Raw genomic sequence first — 17,072 nt, forward strand, 5'->3', positions numbered from 1 at the left:
TCAAGACATAATCAAAGGGATTTGGCGTAGCCTATTCCCCCCACAGGATCGAAATCTTCACATGGCAAGCGCTCCTTGGGAAAACTAACTCAAAAGGGAAACTGGCATGCATCGGCATTATCTCTCAATCGGACGCGAATTGTGTCCTCTGCAACAATGCTGTAGAAAACAGTGACCATCTATTCTTGCATTGTACGTACTCCAGCCAATTGTGGAATTGGTGGCTAGGTTTATGGGCGCTTCCATGGGCTGCTCCCTCTACAATAAGGGCGGCATTCGAACATTGGGCCTTTCCGAAACACGGCAAGTTCTTCAGAAAGGTATGGGCTTCGGTTTTTTTCGTTATAATGTGGACCATATGGAAGGAGAGAAATTCCAGATGCTTCAATAATACCTCAAGCTCCTTACCACAACTCCAAACACTTATTCTCCTTAGAACCAGTTGGTGGATCAAAGGGTGGGATGAAACTTTCCCATACACCCCAAATGACGTACAAAAATGGGCTGCTCCTCAAGCAAGGCTAGCCCAATCCAACAAAGATTTACAGGCTCCATGGCTTCCACCACCCATTTCTTCTCTAAAGTGGAATGTGGATGCCTCCATTAATCCCAGTGAAATAAAAGCATCGATTGGTGGTGTGCTAAGGAACCATCAAGGGAACTTCATCTGTGTGTTCTCAAGTCCCATGCCATTCGTGGAGATTAACCACGCGGAGATACTAGCAATCCATAGGGCCATAAAAATCTTCATGGCATATGATCATCTCCGGCAATCTCGACTCCTTGTAGAGTCCGACTCGATAAATGCTGTAAAATGGTGCAACAATGAAAAGGAGGGACCTTGGAATCTAAATTTCATCATCAACTTCATCAGGTCTGCCATGACAACAGGGGAAGGAATTGAGGTTATTTATAAGGGGCGAGAATCGAATGTAGTGGCTGACACACTAGCTAAGCAAGGCCTTAGGAGAGCTGATGATTTCATAGCATGGATCTAGCTATAGTCTAAATCACATAATGCAATCAGTTGCACGATGTAATGGGGCAATACTTGGCCTTCTCTCAGTTGTACTACAAATTACAATAAATAAAATGGCTTGACCAAATTATCAAAAAAAATATATAGATGATAGGTAGGATGTAGCTACAGAATGTGTAAAGCCCAAGAATTAAGTTAGAAAGATTATATTATTTTTTAAATGTTAAAGTTTGGTTATCATAGCCTATTGTCTCATTTGGTCTGGTTTCATTACCTAGGTAAAGAGATGAATCATCATCTTGATCTGATTGGTTCAAAGAAGACAAGTTCCGAAAAATAATGTTATCCAAGAACGATTTATAACTAAAATAATTTATATTTAGTTAATATAAGATAAATTTTGAGAAAAGTAAGTGAAAATCAGATGAATAGAACACACCCTAAACTAACCATTTAATTTATTTGCAACTACGATAGATGTGGTAAGATCGTTATAATATAAAGGAACGCTCGAGGTGGCATCAAAAAAATAATTGCCTATTTTACCCTTTATCTATACTAATATTTTAAAACACAAGAAATTTCTACCATGATGCCACATGCCCCCCCCTCTTATGCTTTTGTATTTTTTTCTTTAAACTATCATACCTTTCTTCTCTTCTTATATACTAGTCTTATATGCACGCGATGCGTGCGAATAGAAGAAACATATTTGTGTTATAACATTTAAATCTGAAATAACATGTAAAAATATTATATAAATGCAATGCATGCGAATATAAGAAACAGGTAAGTTAGGTAGAGCCGAACGCATATAAACAGATTGATTAAAATGGTAATAATTTATTTAAAGGGCTAGAATGATTAATTAAAATGCTTCTTTGGGATTTTTATGTTGGGTAGGTTGTCATTATATTCTCTATTCTATAAGTGTGGAGGGTATTTTAGTAATCTCTATTCTATAAGTGTGGAGGGTATTTTAGTAATCCAAGGGGGACACCAAAAGTGGATTACTAAAATAACCTCAACTCTTCACTTGTATAATAGAGATTCATTTTTTAACCATCGTGTATTTAATTGCATTCTAACTTATTTTTAGTAGCTTATATTTCAATTTTTAATTAAATAATTTATATTTAATTCCAAACTCATCATCTACCATTTTTTAATGATTTTGTTTCTCATTCCTCATCTCTTTTATCCGGTGTAGAGAAAATTGAAACAATTTTTTAAAAATTAAGAGTGAACTCGTGCAACGCACTGGTTAAAAACTATTTTAAATCAGAAAAGTATATACTAAAACTAGGAAAATAATCAATAAAAAGGGCAAAAAATAATTAACCAGTTAATTATTATCATGATGCATTTTAAATTACAAGCACGTATCACGTGCATAGAAACTAGTATTTAATAATGTGTGCTCTACATGAGTATGTTGTATACCTTAGCCATTCTAAAATTTAATTGCAAACGAGTCCAATTATGGGACGTATTTAATCGTCTTAATTTCCCTTTTCATTTTTACAATGTAAGAAAATGAGACCCTACTGAACCATCATCTATCACATGTTATTCAGTCTAGCTACGCATGGCTTCTCTTGAGCCACTCTGAAGCATTTCACAGTTGATGGGGGACGAACGTGGGACCTCCAAGTCACAAAGTAATTTCTTTTTTCGTTCGACCAAGCAAGGCTTGTCTTAGTGGTAAAGGCTTAGCCTCATAACCTCAAGTTTACGAGATCAAACCCCACTAGGGACTCATTAGATTGAGGATTTCCTTTATAATCCACCCTCACTACCAATGAGTCTGACCTGCAAAGGTGGCTGGAAATACCTATGCTAGATACCAGTTTAGTAGGGTACTTCATCTTACCTTCTAATTAATTTTTTTTTTTTTTGCCGGTCCCAATTCAATTGTCATACTCCCTCCATTAATTTGACATTATTCACAATGGAAGTGTATCTTCTAAATTATTTCCAATACACCAGAAAAAAAACATATTCATGTAGGGTCTTGTTTTATTCGTCTCAATGAGTACTTTAATAATATCAAATTATTTTTTTGTTAATGTAAAATTATAGATATGAATGATACAAATTATGCATTGAAAAACGTGAATAGTATAAATTTAAACATCATTATGGAACGGAGTGAATATTTCTTTTATGACATGGAATTACTAATATTTTATTACCTCTATCTTCCTACTATCAAAAGTTATGTGACCATATAATCTCACATTTAATTAAAAAAAATCTTCTACTATCTCCCATCATACCTACTTTTCCGTTAAACTATAGCATATAGCTTACAATAACTAATTAATCGCATAAAACTTCGTAAAAAATTTATTGCGACGATTAAACTTGGACAGATGGAGTATTAAGCGATGGAGGGGGTATTATAAGTGAACCCATGGGGGTAAGGAATTAGGTAAGATTGTATGTTATATATCATCTTACTTAAACTAAAATCTTAACTAATACTTACCTTTCTTAAGTATAAAAATACTATCTTAGATATTTAAAAAGAAATTCAATGGAGAAAGTAGTTGTAATTGTTATCTTCGATATTGAAATTTAACCTTGGGAATTATTATTAGAGAGAGTTGAACGATACAATGTAAGTTAACTAGTTAGCACCCGTGCAATGCACAATTTCATTAAAAAAATTTAAACAATTAATTTATTCAAATGGTATATTAATATGTGTGGCAATGGGCAATTTTAAAGGGGACATTAGTTAATAATTTTTATTTTCAATGCCAACAACCAAAAAAGGATTTTTATTTAGATCAATAAGTCGAAGGAATTCACCTCGTAATTTACTCTACATTAAATATTTTACAATCATCGTTGTTTCCCAAGAATATAAATGAGTGGTTGTACTAAATTTCTAAAAGAGAATTAAATTAAAAAATAATATTAAAAAACATGTAAGGCTTTGGAGGGGGGAAAACTACTGCACTTTAGGATAATATATAGATAGATATTACTTCCTCCGTTCTTTTTTAGTTGCTAGTTTATATTTTGTCACATTTTATTTTAGTTGCAACCTTTCTATTTTTGGCAACTTTACCCACTTGACTTTACCAAACTCCCCTTGTACATATTCAATAACCCACATTTTTCTAATTATATAACAAAATTAGGGGCATGAATGTAATATATTACATATCCACTTGCATTTCAAAAGGTGATATGTTCATATTTTATAGTGTTTTTACCCCGTCCCTTAGTACTTTTTGATCTCAAATGAGCTATTCGGAGCGATTTTTAGTACTATTGTGCTCCTTGTAGTGTGTTTGTAGTTTCAAGTTCATCATCGTAGGAATTAGAATATTTGTGTGTTTTTCCTACTCATTTGAATCAATACAAGAGATTATGTACTTTCTAGAGCACAAATATTGAGGTGGAAGAGTTTTCAAGCAAAGCGAATAGTGGAAGAAGTAGAAAACCGACACTCGTCTACTATTTTGATCATAACTTAAGTTCTACAACTCCAAATCAAGTGATTCCAATTGGGTTGGATTCTAGACTTAAAGAGATTTCCACACTCGCCTAATTCCGACAAATAAAGAAGGAGATATGGCGTTTTAAAGATAAAGGATCGTTCAGTTTGTACGCGCGCCAGGCGGGCGAATTGCTACCCGGCGGGCGAATGGCTGCCCGGCGGGTGAATGACTGCCCGGTGGGCGCGTGTCGAAGAAATTGGAATTTCGTAAATCCGCCCGGCGGGCGGGTTACGAGCTGCTTGCCCAGCGGGCGGATGTCTGCCCGACCGGGCGACGACAACCCCTGCATGTTTTCCCTTAGTTTATTTCCGGTTTTTGTTGGGCTTTATGGGAAAAACTATAAATATAGCCCTTAGTTAATTTAGTTGGACATCTTATTTTCTAGCTTAGAATCCTTAGTTTATTTGCATTACTTAGTTTATTCTCTCAAATTATCAACACTTAGTTTTATTATTTCAATTAAAAGCTCCAACTTTTGAGTTCGTCCCTTGTTCTTCATTTAGGTATTATTTCAATTTAAAGTTTGTTTATTCAATTTCATTTCTTTTACTTTCTTTATTAATTATTCTAATTATGTCTCCATTGATTAATATTGTTTTAGCTATTTTCATTGTGTGTGAGTAGTTATTTTTCTAGGGTTTAGGGGATCCGTGGATGCATGATTGGGATTGAATTCGGACTTGATTATTGATTAATTGATTGTGATTTCTATAGCTTATTTTAATTGTTCGTCAATTCTGTTCGGCAGGACTATTTTGATTGAGTTTGATTAACCTTAGATTATGCGCCGAGAGGTATAAATCTGATGTTTTTCGTCTGTGGCTGATAGATAGGATTTGTTTCTAGTACATAGCGAGAGCCTGCTAGTTATAATTTCTTAAGGAATTCATAAGATTCGAGAGATGCATGTTTTCCTAGTTATGGTTGTTGATTAATTGTTGTTGTCCGTTGTCCAATCCCGGTCTGTATTTGTGGTGAATCATTGCCCTAGATTCCCTTAATATTGATATTTTCCGATTTAATTATTGTCTTAGTTGTAGTTATAATAACAAACACTTCTATCAATTTCCCAATAGTCTAGATCTCTACTTTAGTAATAGAAAGAACGCCATTTTCCTGTGGATTCGATCCTGACTTCCCTTGCTACTTATCTAGTGATTTTAGGTTTATTTTTAATTAGGTGATATGACTTAAGCTCCAACTAAAACTAAACAGATAAAGCAGTGACGTTTCCATGAATTTATACTTAAGGGTTCGAAATTTTCGGACAAAAATATAGTTAAATCAAATATCAATGTCCAAAACCTAAATTACAAATAATAATTCAATGGTGAACGTACAATAATAATTAAAAAAAACCAAAAAACTGAGCCTAATAAAAAGGGAAGACAAATTAATAAACCCGATTATGAAGGAAATGAACTAATTCCACTTAACAATAAACCCCTGAGATAAAAACCTAAATGTGAAAAGCATTGACTCAAAACAAAAAGAAAGTAAAAACACCCTTGATTACAAGCAAAAGTACTAGGAGTCGGGAATCAAACTTCGGACCCTTAGTAGAAAAGTCCTGAGCTTCAACCACTGCAGCGCTTGGCATTTATGTGATGCTATCTCGCTCTATATTTCTTTTAACATTGTTTTCTTTCAAAAACTAATCAGATATTTTCGGTTCCAGTAAGGGTTCAGTTGAACCCACTGAACTCATACTGGCACCGTCACTATGAGAAAGTACAAGATTACAGTTAGGGAGATTACACAAATATTTTAAACTTATGTTTGTAATTATTTTATATATAAGTATACTCATATATCACCTTTTCTCTCCTTAATGGACAAATATATACTCGAATACATACAAGTAAGACTATTTAACTACCCTAAACTTAATAATTAATAACTAGTCTTATATGCACGCGATGCGTGCGAAATCATTAAAAAACTTAAAATTGTATTGTTACAACTAATATATCACAAAGAAAAATCAAAATATAAATCCAAAACATGAACTTGTATTTCAAAAGCCCTATTAATTTATCTTGCATCAAAGCAGGCCAATTATTCCATTCCATCTTTACATTTTCCTGTACTGCAGTTGTATTATCTTTACATTTTCCTGTATTGCAGTTGTATTTTGCTCGCCTACAAGTTGAAATTGTGTATAATGTCTTCCTTGTTGATATAAATGGAGATGTTTAGTGTAAATGTGTGATGCTTAAAGCTTTACTTGACTGATCCTTGATTCTCCAGCAACATAAATTGATCATTGAGATGATGAGAAACCCCTGGCTAAACAACAACTGAACAACATTAAATAAAAAAAATAGGGGTTTCTCAAAAAGCTCACTGTTGCCAATTCCAAAACCTACACCAAAAAATAGAACATGCAGATAAGCAATTGTCTGTTGATTTTTTATAGCTTTCAATCAATTCATGCAATTTCAAGCTAATTAACATTTGCAAACCGAAATCCATTGCTTAATCATGGCTAAACAACAACTGAACAACATTAAATCAAATCCTGGTCATACGATCATCTCAAAATTGCTGGAGATCCTAGATTCAACGTGGTCAATAACAAACAACAGGAATCTGAAATCAAAAGACTCAATCAAAAGTTTAAACAATCGCAAAACAAAGTTGAATTCACAAAATAATTACACCCTAGATTCAACAATAGTACCTCAATGCGGCTGCCTCGCTGTCAGCTTTGGCTCTCTTAGAGGCTTCATCTTGAGCATCATGGCCTTTCTCCCTAAGCTTTTCAACCCTCATTTCTTCCATTTTCCTCCTTCCTTCTTCCTCCGTACCTTTGTATACATCATGTTTATACCATTGCTTTATTACTATATTCATAAATCCAAATCGAAAATGCAGTAGAAATCCAACATCAAGAATGCAACAGAGGTCTTTTAAATTTTCGCAATCAGTAACAATAATACCCAACAACAGACAAAAAGCCACAAATGCTTCACATGAAAATCCCAAAACACAATGTTCCAGTGCTAGAACTTAAATCCAAGATAACATAGCGCAACAACAAACAAAAAAACCAATGACCAGGTTTTCACTTTCTTGAGATAAGCTGACTATCAAATAATTCTACTCAAATTAATTAACTTCATTATTTCTTTATCTTTAAATTAAACAGCCTACTTTTTTTTCCTTTTGAGCACTTGAAACTACCTACTATCGAAAATATAGATAAGGGTCTATTTCCACACTCCGCTGTTAAGGCGTAAAATAATCCTATATGTGGGTAAAGTTGCTATTAATCATTACAGATATGAATAAAAAAAATCCACTTACTGACTTTCGTGATCCGAGGAAGAAGCATTCTGTCATGGAATCAGAACCCGCTATATACTCAAAAGATACGTACTTATTGCCATTACCAACTTGTTACCATCAGCTGTGATTCCAAGCGCCTCTTTGTCAGCAGCCACAAGCAGAACAACTCCATCATCACCAATATTGCATTCATCATCGTATTGACTGTGCATCTGGAAAATCCATGCTTGGTATTCTCTTTCCAATTGTTGCAAACTCAATTGTTTTCTACCTCTAGTATTGTTCACTTGTACCACTACAAAAGTAACTTAATTCAGATGTGTATACCACTATACCTAGAATAATTTTGCCACCAAAAGCAGTTCACAAAGTCACCTTTTTCTTTATGAAGAGTGTCACCTCCCAGATCTTTCAATGCTTTAGTAAAAGGGTGATGAGGTGCTAGATCAGTCTGAAACAACAAACAATGTAACAAATTAACTTGGTTGCCAGAAATCTCAGAACCACCAGAAAAGAAAACAAAGAATCAAATGTAGTACTAATAATTCAATTACCTTTGGAAATATTGGATTAAATCCAGCGTATGTGTCTGCAAAATCAAGAGTTCTATCATAAATAAATCTGGAAAAGGCACAGAGGATACCACAAACTTATACAACTTAGAAGAGAGTTATACAAAGCAAGTAGTCTTACCAACAAAGCACTTAACCCTCGAGCAACATCTCTTCAGAATTTGAACTTTGGCGCCCCTTTTCTGTTTAGGCTTCATGAAGGGTAAGAGCTCCTATGGTACAATTGTAACCAATAGAAAAGTTCTTTCTGCGTAAATACTATTATTTCACAACGATGATGAATCAAGTACATAGAAGCTACATTTAACCATTACAACTATGGACTTGAATCAAATACTGTTATTTCAGCCAAGCTGTTAGGTTATGATACATATGATATTACATAAATCATGCGGAAACAACCATTAACCCAGGATTACATATTATTTACACATAATCATATAGCATAATTTAGATGCATACTCTTTGTTGCGTGCCCTCCCTAGCTGCGCCCGAACCGAGCAAGAACAAGTCTTTAGGACTCCAAGTGTCGTCCCTCCGTAGATAGTCCACAGCACGTCCGGATCCGCCTTAAGATTGACCAACTAGAATCGCCCTTAAGGTACTAGAATTTTCGGCACTTTTGAGCAAGATGTGTGGCTGAATTTTTCTCTCAAAAACTCACTTTGAATACTTTGAAAACTCGTTATAAATTGTGAACCCAGGCCACATATTTATAGGGTTATGGAAAGGGAATTGGAATCCTATTCAGATACAAATTAATTAAACCTAGAATCCTACAAGAACTCTAATTTAATTAATTTATCAAATAGAATTAGGAATTTAATCATTAACCGAACTCTGCACGTTTTAGGAAACGTGCACGAACACAAACACTTACGCACACACACACGGCAGCCTCGATGGGCCGCCCATGCGTGCGTGCGAGCAGCAGCCCACGCAGCGAGGCCTGCGCGAGCCACAAGCCCACGCAAGCATCCGCGCGCTGTGCGCGCTGCCACGGCCTGCTGGGCCTGGCGTGGCTGTTTGTGTGGCGCGCTTGGCTTGCTGGGCGATGGCCTGGCTTCGTGCTGGGCCCTCGTCCGGCAGGCCTCGTCCGATGCTTATTCGTACGATACGCTTCCGATTAAATTTCCGATTCCGGAATTCATTTCCGATACGAACAATATTTAACATTTCCGATTCCGGAATAAATTTCCGTTTCGAACAAATATTTAATATTTCCGTTTCCGGAATTATTTTCCGATTCCGGTAATATTTCCGATTCTGACAATATTTCCGTTTCCGGCAATATTTCCGATTCTGGTAATATTTCCATTTCCGATAATATTTTCCGATACGTACCATGTTTCCGTTTCCGGCAACATCTACGACTTGGATAATATTTATATTTCCGATACGATCCATATTTCCGTTTCCGGTAATATCATCGTTTCGGGAGTATTCATTTCTTGCCTGTGACGATCTCAGCTCCCACTGAAACCAAGATCCGTCGATTCCGAATATCCATAAATAGAGTATTTAATGCCATTAAATACTTGATCCGTTTACGTACTATTTGTGTGACCCTACGGGTTCAGTCAAGAGTAAGCTGTGGATTAATATCATTAATTCCACTTGAACTGAAGCGGCCTCTAGCTAGGCATTCAGCTCACTTGATCTCACTGAATTATTAACTTGTTAATTAATACTGAACCGCATTTATTAGACTTAACATAGAATGCATACTTGGACCAAGGGCATTATTTCCTTCAGTCTCCCACTTGTCCTTAGGGACAAGTGTGCATTTCCTAATTCCTTTGTCGCTCGATGCTTGCTCTTGAACATAAGGTAAGAGTTGTCATCCTTATTATGTCCAGAGGTGTTCCTCGGTTTCAGAGTTCAACTGATCAAATAAACAGATAATCATAGCCTATGATTCATCCGAGCACGACCATGCATTTCACAGTTTCTAGCTCTCCGAGTGGCCTTGTACAACTTTTAAGCATCTCATCCCGATTTATGGGAGGACAATCCCAATCTTGCGATCTTGAGATTAGACTTCGTTTGATAGGTGATTACCTGAGCGTTGCCTTTATAGCCTCCTTTTACGGTGCGACGGTTGGTCAACGTCAAAGCAACCAGTTCTCAAACAAGTAATCTCAAATCACTCAGGTATTGAGGATTTAGTGTCTAATAATTTAATGAAATTTACTTATGACAGACTTTCATCTCTTACAGTAAAGTTTCATAGGTCTTGTCCGATACTAGTCTTCCCAAAGTAAGTATCTATGCAAATGATTATGACATTGCCATGTCCACATAGTTCAAGAAACAGAACTACTAGTCATCTTGCATTCTAATCGTCTAACGTTTTCTATGCGTCCAATTTTATAGAAAACTCCGACTAGGGACCATTTTCAACCTTTGACATTCAAGTTCACTTGATAGACATTTCTTAGTCACAGGACTGGTCCTGACAGTCTATCTTGAATATATCGTCAAATTGAAGGGACTCATCATTTAATAAACCACAAATTAAATGGAAAAATGAATTCTTTTCATTTATTGTGAATGATTAACCAAAAATGTTTTACAAAGATTTAAACTCTAAAACTTTAAAACATTAAACAGAGACATCAAAGCCATTCTCCAATATGCTTGATTCCCATAGCTGCAGTGTGCGAGTTGTGCTTCGCCTGCGGCAGAGGTTTAGTTAATGGATCTGATATGTTGTCATCAGTTCCAATTTTGCTTATCTCGACTTCTTTTCTTTCAACGAACTCTCGTAGAAGGTGAAATCTACGAAGTACATGCTTGACTCTCTGGTGGTGTCTAGGCTCTTTTGCCTGTGCAATAGCTCCGTTATTGTCACAATACAGGGCTATTGGTCCTTTAATGGAGGGGACTACACCAAGTTCACCTATGAACTTCCTTAGCCATATAGCTTCCTTTGCTGCTTCATGTGCAGCAATGTACTCCGCTTCAGTTGTAGAATCCGCAATGGTGCTTTGCTTAGCACTTTTCCAGCTTACTGCTCCTCCGTTGAGGCAGAAGATAAACCCAGACTGTGATCTGAAATCATCTTTGTCGGTTTGGAAACTTGCGTCCGTATAGCCTTTAACAATTAATTCATCATCTCCACCATAGACCAGGAAGTCATCTTTGTGCCTTTTCAGGTACTTCAGAATATTCTTGGCAGCAGTCCAATGCGCCTCTCCTGGGTCTGACTGGTATCTGCTCGTAGCACTGAGTGCGTACGCAACATCCGGGCGTGTACATATCATAGCATACATTATTGAACCAATCAATGATGCATATGGAATCCCATTCATTCGTCTACGCTCATCAAGTGTTTTTGGGCACTGAGTCTTGCTTAGAGTCATTCCATGAGACATGGGTAGGTAGCCTCGCTTGGAGTCCGCCATCTTGAACCTATCAAGCACCTTATTGATATAAGTGCTTTGACTAAGTCCAATCATCCTTTTAGATCTATCTCTGTAAATCTTGATGCCCAATATGTACTGTGCTTCTCCTAGATCCTTCATCGAAAAACATTTCCCAAGCCAAATCTTGACAGAGTTCAACATAGGAATGTCATTTCCGATAAGTAATATGTCGTCGACATATAATACTAGGAAAGCAATTTTGCTCCCACTGACCTTCTTGTATACACAAGATTCGTCTGCGTTCTTGATGAAACCAAAGTCACTGACTGCTTCATCAAAACGTATATTCCAGCTCCTGGATGCCTGCTTCAATCCGTAGATTGACTTCTTTAGCTTGCATACCTTTTTAGCATTCTTTAGATCCTCAAAACCTTCAGGCTGTGTCATAAACACAGTTTCTGTTAAAACGCCGTTTAAGAAAGAAGTTTTGACATCCATCTGCCATATTTCGTAATCGTAATATGCAGCGATTTCTAACATTATCCGAATAGACTTTAGCATTGCAACTGGTGAAAAGGTTTCATCGTAATCCACACCGTGGACTTGCCTGTAACCTTTTGCAACCAATCTAGCTTTGAAAACTTCAAGTTTCCCATCCTTGTCCTTTTCAGTTTGAAAACCCATTTGCTTCCAATGGCTTGGTAGCCATCTGGCAAATCGACCAAATCCCATACTTGGTTTTCAGACATGGAGTCTAATTCAGATTGCATGGCTTCTTGCCATTGCTTGGAGCTAGGGCTCGTCATAGCTTGTTTGTAAGTCGCAGGTTCATCACTTTCAAGTAATAGAACGTCATAGCTCTCGTTCGTCAAAATACCTAAGTACCTTTCCCGTTGAGATCTATATCTTTGCGATCTACGTGGGGTAACATTTCTAGATTGACCATGATTCTCACCAGATTCTTCTAAAGATCTCTGAGTTTCATCCTGAATGTCATCTTGAGCATTCTCTAGAGTTTGTTGTTCGACTCGAATTTCTTCGAGGTCTACTTTTCTCCCACTTGTCATTTTGGAAATGTGATCCTTCTCCAAAAAGACACCATCTCGAGCAACAAACACTTTGTTCTCAGATGTATTGTAGAAGTAATACCCCTTTGTTTCCTTTGGATAGCCCACAAGGATACATTTGTCAGATTTTGGATGAAGTTTGTCTGAAATTAATCGTTTGACGTATACTTCACATCCCCAAATCTTAAGAAAAGACACATTTGGAGGCTTTCCAAACCATAATTCGTATGGAGTCTTTTCGACAGCTTTAGACGGAGCTCTATTTATAGTGAGTGCAGCTGTATTTAGTGCATGTCCCCAAAATTCTAATGGAAGTTCGGCCTGACCCATCATTGACCTGACCATGTCTAGCAAGGTTCTGTTCCTCCGTTCCGACACACCGTTCCATTGTGGTGTTCCAGGAGGAGTCAACTCTGATAGAATTCCACATTCTTTCAGATGGTCATCAAATTCATAGCTCAGATATTCACCGCCTCTATCAGACCGCAGTGCCTTAATCTTCTTGCCTAATTGATTCTCTACTTCACTCTGAAATTCCTTGAATTTGTCAAAGGATTCAGACTTATGCTTCATTAGGTAGACATAACCATACCTACTGAAGTCATCAGTGAAAGTGATAAAGTGAAGGAAATAATGCCCTTGGTCCAAGTATGCATTCTATGTTAAGTCTAATAAATGCGGTTCAGTATTAATTAACAAGTTAATAATTCAGTGAGATCAAGTGAGCTGAATGCCTAGCTAGAGGCCGCTTCAGTTCAAGTGGAATTAATGATATTAATCCACAGCTTACTCTTGATTGAACCCGTAGGGTCACACAAATAGTACGTAAACGGATCAAGTATTTAATGGCATTAAATACTCCATCTATGAATATTCGGAACCGACGGATCTTGGTTTCAGTGGGAGCTAAGATCGTCACAGGCAAGAAATGAATACTCCGGAAACGATGATATTGCCGGAAACGGAAATATGGATCGTATCGGAAATATGAATATTATCCAAGTCGTAGATGTTGCCGGAAACGGAAACATGGTACGTATCGGAAAATATTATTGGAAATGGAAATATTACCAGAATCGGAAATATTGCCGGAAACGGAAATATTGTCAGAATCGGAAATATTACCGGAATCGGAAAATAATTCCGGAAACGGAAATATTAAATATTTGTTCGAAACGGAAATTAATTCCGGAATCGGAAATATTAAATATTGTTCGTATCGGAAATAAATTCCGGAACTGGAAATTTAATCGGAAGCGTACCGTACGAATTAGCATCGGACGAGGCCTGCCGGACGAAGGCCCAGCACGAAGCCGGGCCATCGCCCAGCAAGCACGCGCGCCACAAGCCCAGCCAAGGCAGCGCCCAGGCCTACCGCAAGGCAGGCCCAGCGCGCGCCAAGGCCACGGATGCGTGGGCCGCGCTGCGTGGGCTGCTGCTCGCACGCGCATGGGCAGCCCTTGTGGCTGCCGTGTGTGTGTGAGTTTGTGCTCATGCGTGATTCCTAAATCTACAAGAGTTAGTGTATGATTAAATTCCTATTCCTAATTGGATAAATTAATTAAATAGAATTCATGTAGGATTCTAATTTCAATTAATTCGTATTCTACTAGGATTACGATTCCTTTTCCATAACTCTATAAATAAAGGCCTAGGGGTCATTATTTATACACAAGTTTTAAGTATTCAAAACTAAGATTTTTAAGCAGAAAAATCAGCCAATATTCTTGCCTACCTAACCGAAAATATTAGAACCTTAAGGGCGATTCTAGTTGGTCAATCTTAAGGCGGATCCGGACGTGCTGTGGACTATCTACGGAGGGACGACACTTGGAGTCCTAAAGACTTGTTCTTGTTCGGTTCGGGCGCAGCTAGGGAAGGCACGCAACAAAGAGTATGCATCTAAACTATGCTAAATGATTATGTGTAAATAATATGTTTCCTGGTTTTATGGTTTTTCCGCATGATTTATGAACTGTCATATGAATCATAACCTTACAGTCGTATCACGAGCCCCTTATTTTTTTCATAATCTAAATTGCATGAACATGGTTAAATATTACAAATTTGCAAGAATTAAAAGGGGTGATTAATTTTCGTAATTGTTAATTAATTGCAAATTGCGTTTATTTAATTATACGTACGCAGTTTTTCGGCAGTTTCTTCGTTACTCATCCAAATCGAGTGATTTTTGTGTCAATTCCGCATGTAAAAGGCATTCTAAAATTTTGACAAAAACAGTATTTTTCTGCCGAACCCAGAATTCTCAAATTCGAAACCTAACTATGACTTTTCGAAGGTTTTAGTTTTTCGAATGCAAAATTTCGTAAATTTAAGATGTTAAATTAAATATTTGCAATTCTTGTTGATAAATCTTGAATTTTTGATTGACCTACTGCATATGTTTAACAAGTTTGAATGCCTAGTCTTGTTAATTATGCAATCTAATTTGTAATTATGATTAATTTGTTGAAAATTAGAATAATTTAGAATTAATTTGATTTTCATAATTAATTGTAATTTAATTAGAAACCTATGATTAAAAACCACCATAAAAATTGTAAATTTACGATAAATTTTAAATTTTTATGACCTAGACCTGAATCCATATCAATCGGAAATCAATTGGATAATAAATTTTCGATTTTTCGCCCTAAAATTATGAAATTAATAATTTTTATTAATTTGTCATTAATTTTAAATATAAATTTTAAATTTTATGCGATTCGTTCATAAAACTTGCACGCACGAAGCAATGGACGCTTCGTGTTACCCTTAAGGGGTGTTGTATAATGCGGGCATGCGACGACGAGCAAGGGAGCTCGTCGCCCGTGCGGCACGAATGCAATGAGCAAGGGCGTAGTGCACGAGCACAAGGCAGCAGCCCTGCCTTGTGTCGTGTGCCACGAGCAATGAACGAATGGGCATGGGCGAAGAGCGAGCCAAGGCAGTCGCGTGTGGGCAGCAAGCGAGCTGCGCCACAACGCGCGCTGCCTCGCACAAGAGCGCGCAGCCTCGCGCGCAGCGAGCGCAAGCTCGCGTGCCACGAGCGCTGCGCCCAGCATTACTCGCGCGCACAGCGAGCGATGTCGCCCGCCCAGCGAGCGATGTCGCGCCCCAGCGAGCGATGGCTCGCGCGCACAGCGAGCGATGTCGCGCGCACAGCGAGCGATGTCGCGCGCACAGCGAGCGATGTCGCGCGCCCAGCGAGCGATGTCGCGCGCCCAGCGAGCGATGGCTCGCGCGCCCAGCGAGCGATGTCGCGCGCGCGCACTGCGAGCGATAGCTCGCGTGCGATGAGCGCTGGCGCGCGCAGCGAGCACCAATGCGTGCGGAGGCTTGCGATAGGGAAGCAGCAGCTATGCGACGAGCGCATGGGCTGCGCGCACATGGCCAGCAATGGCTGTGTGCGTACGGCCCATGGGCGTGCAACGCGTAGGGTGTTTGCGTTACGATTAGATCGTTTTTGAATGTTTAATTTGAAAATTTCAGTTCACGTAATTTTAATTAATTTTAAAATTAATAATTTGAATTATTTTCTTGGATTTTAATTTTAAATATTATAATTATAATAAATGTTATTTATTCTAATTATTTTACTAAAATTAAAATCATGAATTAATTTAAATACGACTGAAATTAAATTAAATTTTTGGATTCAATTATAAATTGATATGAGCTTTAAATTTTAATTAAATTTGTATGTTTCCGGTTGGACTAGAAATACATTTTTATGTTTAAAATTGGTAAAGCATATGAATTTATTGGTTTAAGTGGGAGCGCTTTTTAGTCATAAACTCTTGATTAGGTCTACAAATCCTTAAGGTTAAAACAACTTGATTAGAATTAATAAGGACTGAATAATTGGTAGATTATTGGTGCCCTTGATTAATTGCTGCAAATGTTTACGTGATGCATAATGTGTTTTACTAACCAGCTATGTGGGCCATTCATGATAATGAATGGGTGAATGGTATATATTGTATATGTACTGTTTTGCAGGTTATGAAGTGACTAGTATGGCCCAAATAGGATAGAAAATATGGTCTGCGTACCATTAATTTGAATGTAATTGGTCTAAAGTACCAAAGTTATTTTTCAATTCAAATATGGTCTGCGAACCATCAAATAGTTGTAATTAGTTATAGCTTATCCTATTTGAAGAAAATGGTGCCTCCCACGGAGATTTTCAAGACGGACTTTGAAGTCAAAGCTTCAAGATGAAGTCGGGCCATACTAGATCACAAATATCTTATGCATGTTTTAAGTTATTTATTGTT

At 37.3% G+C, this 17,072-nt stretch overlaps 1 protein-coding gene across 1 annotated transcript; it reads left to right on the plus strand.

Moving 5' to 3' along the window:
• Positions 1-347: 347 nt before the first annotated feature.
• On the plus strand, positions 348-6,693 carry LOC130465238 (uncharacterized). Its single transcript, XM_056834127.1, has 2 exons — positions 348-905; positions 6,622-6,693. Exons 1-2 carry the CDS (start codon positions 348-350, stop codon positions 6,691-6,693), a joined length of 630 nt encoding a protein of 209 aa, XP_056690105.1.
• Positions 6,694-17,072: the final 10,379 nt, after the last annotated feature.

This window comes from Spinacia oleracea, chromosome 1 (assembly GCF_020520425.1).
Source record: "Spinacia oleracea cultivar Varoflay chromosome 1, BTI_SOV_V1, whole genome shotgun sequence".
NCBI lineage: Eukaryota > Viridiplantae > Streptophyta > Magnoliopsida > Caryophyllales > Amaranthaceae > Spinacia > Spinacia oleracea.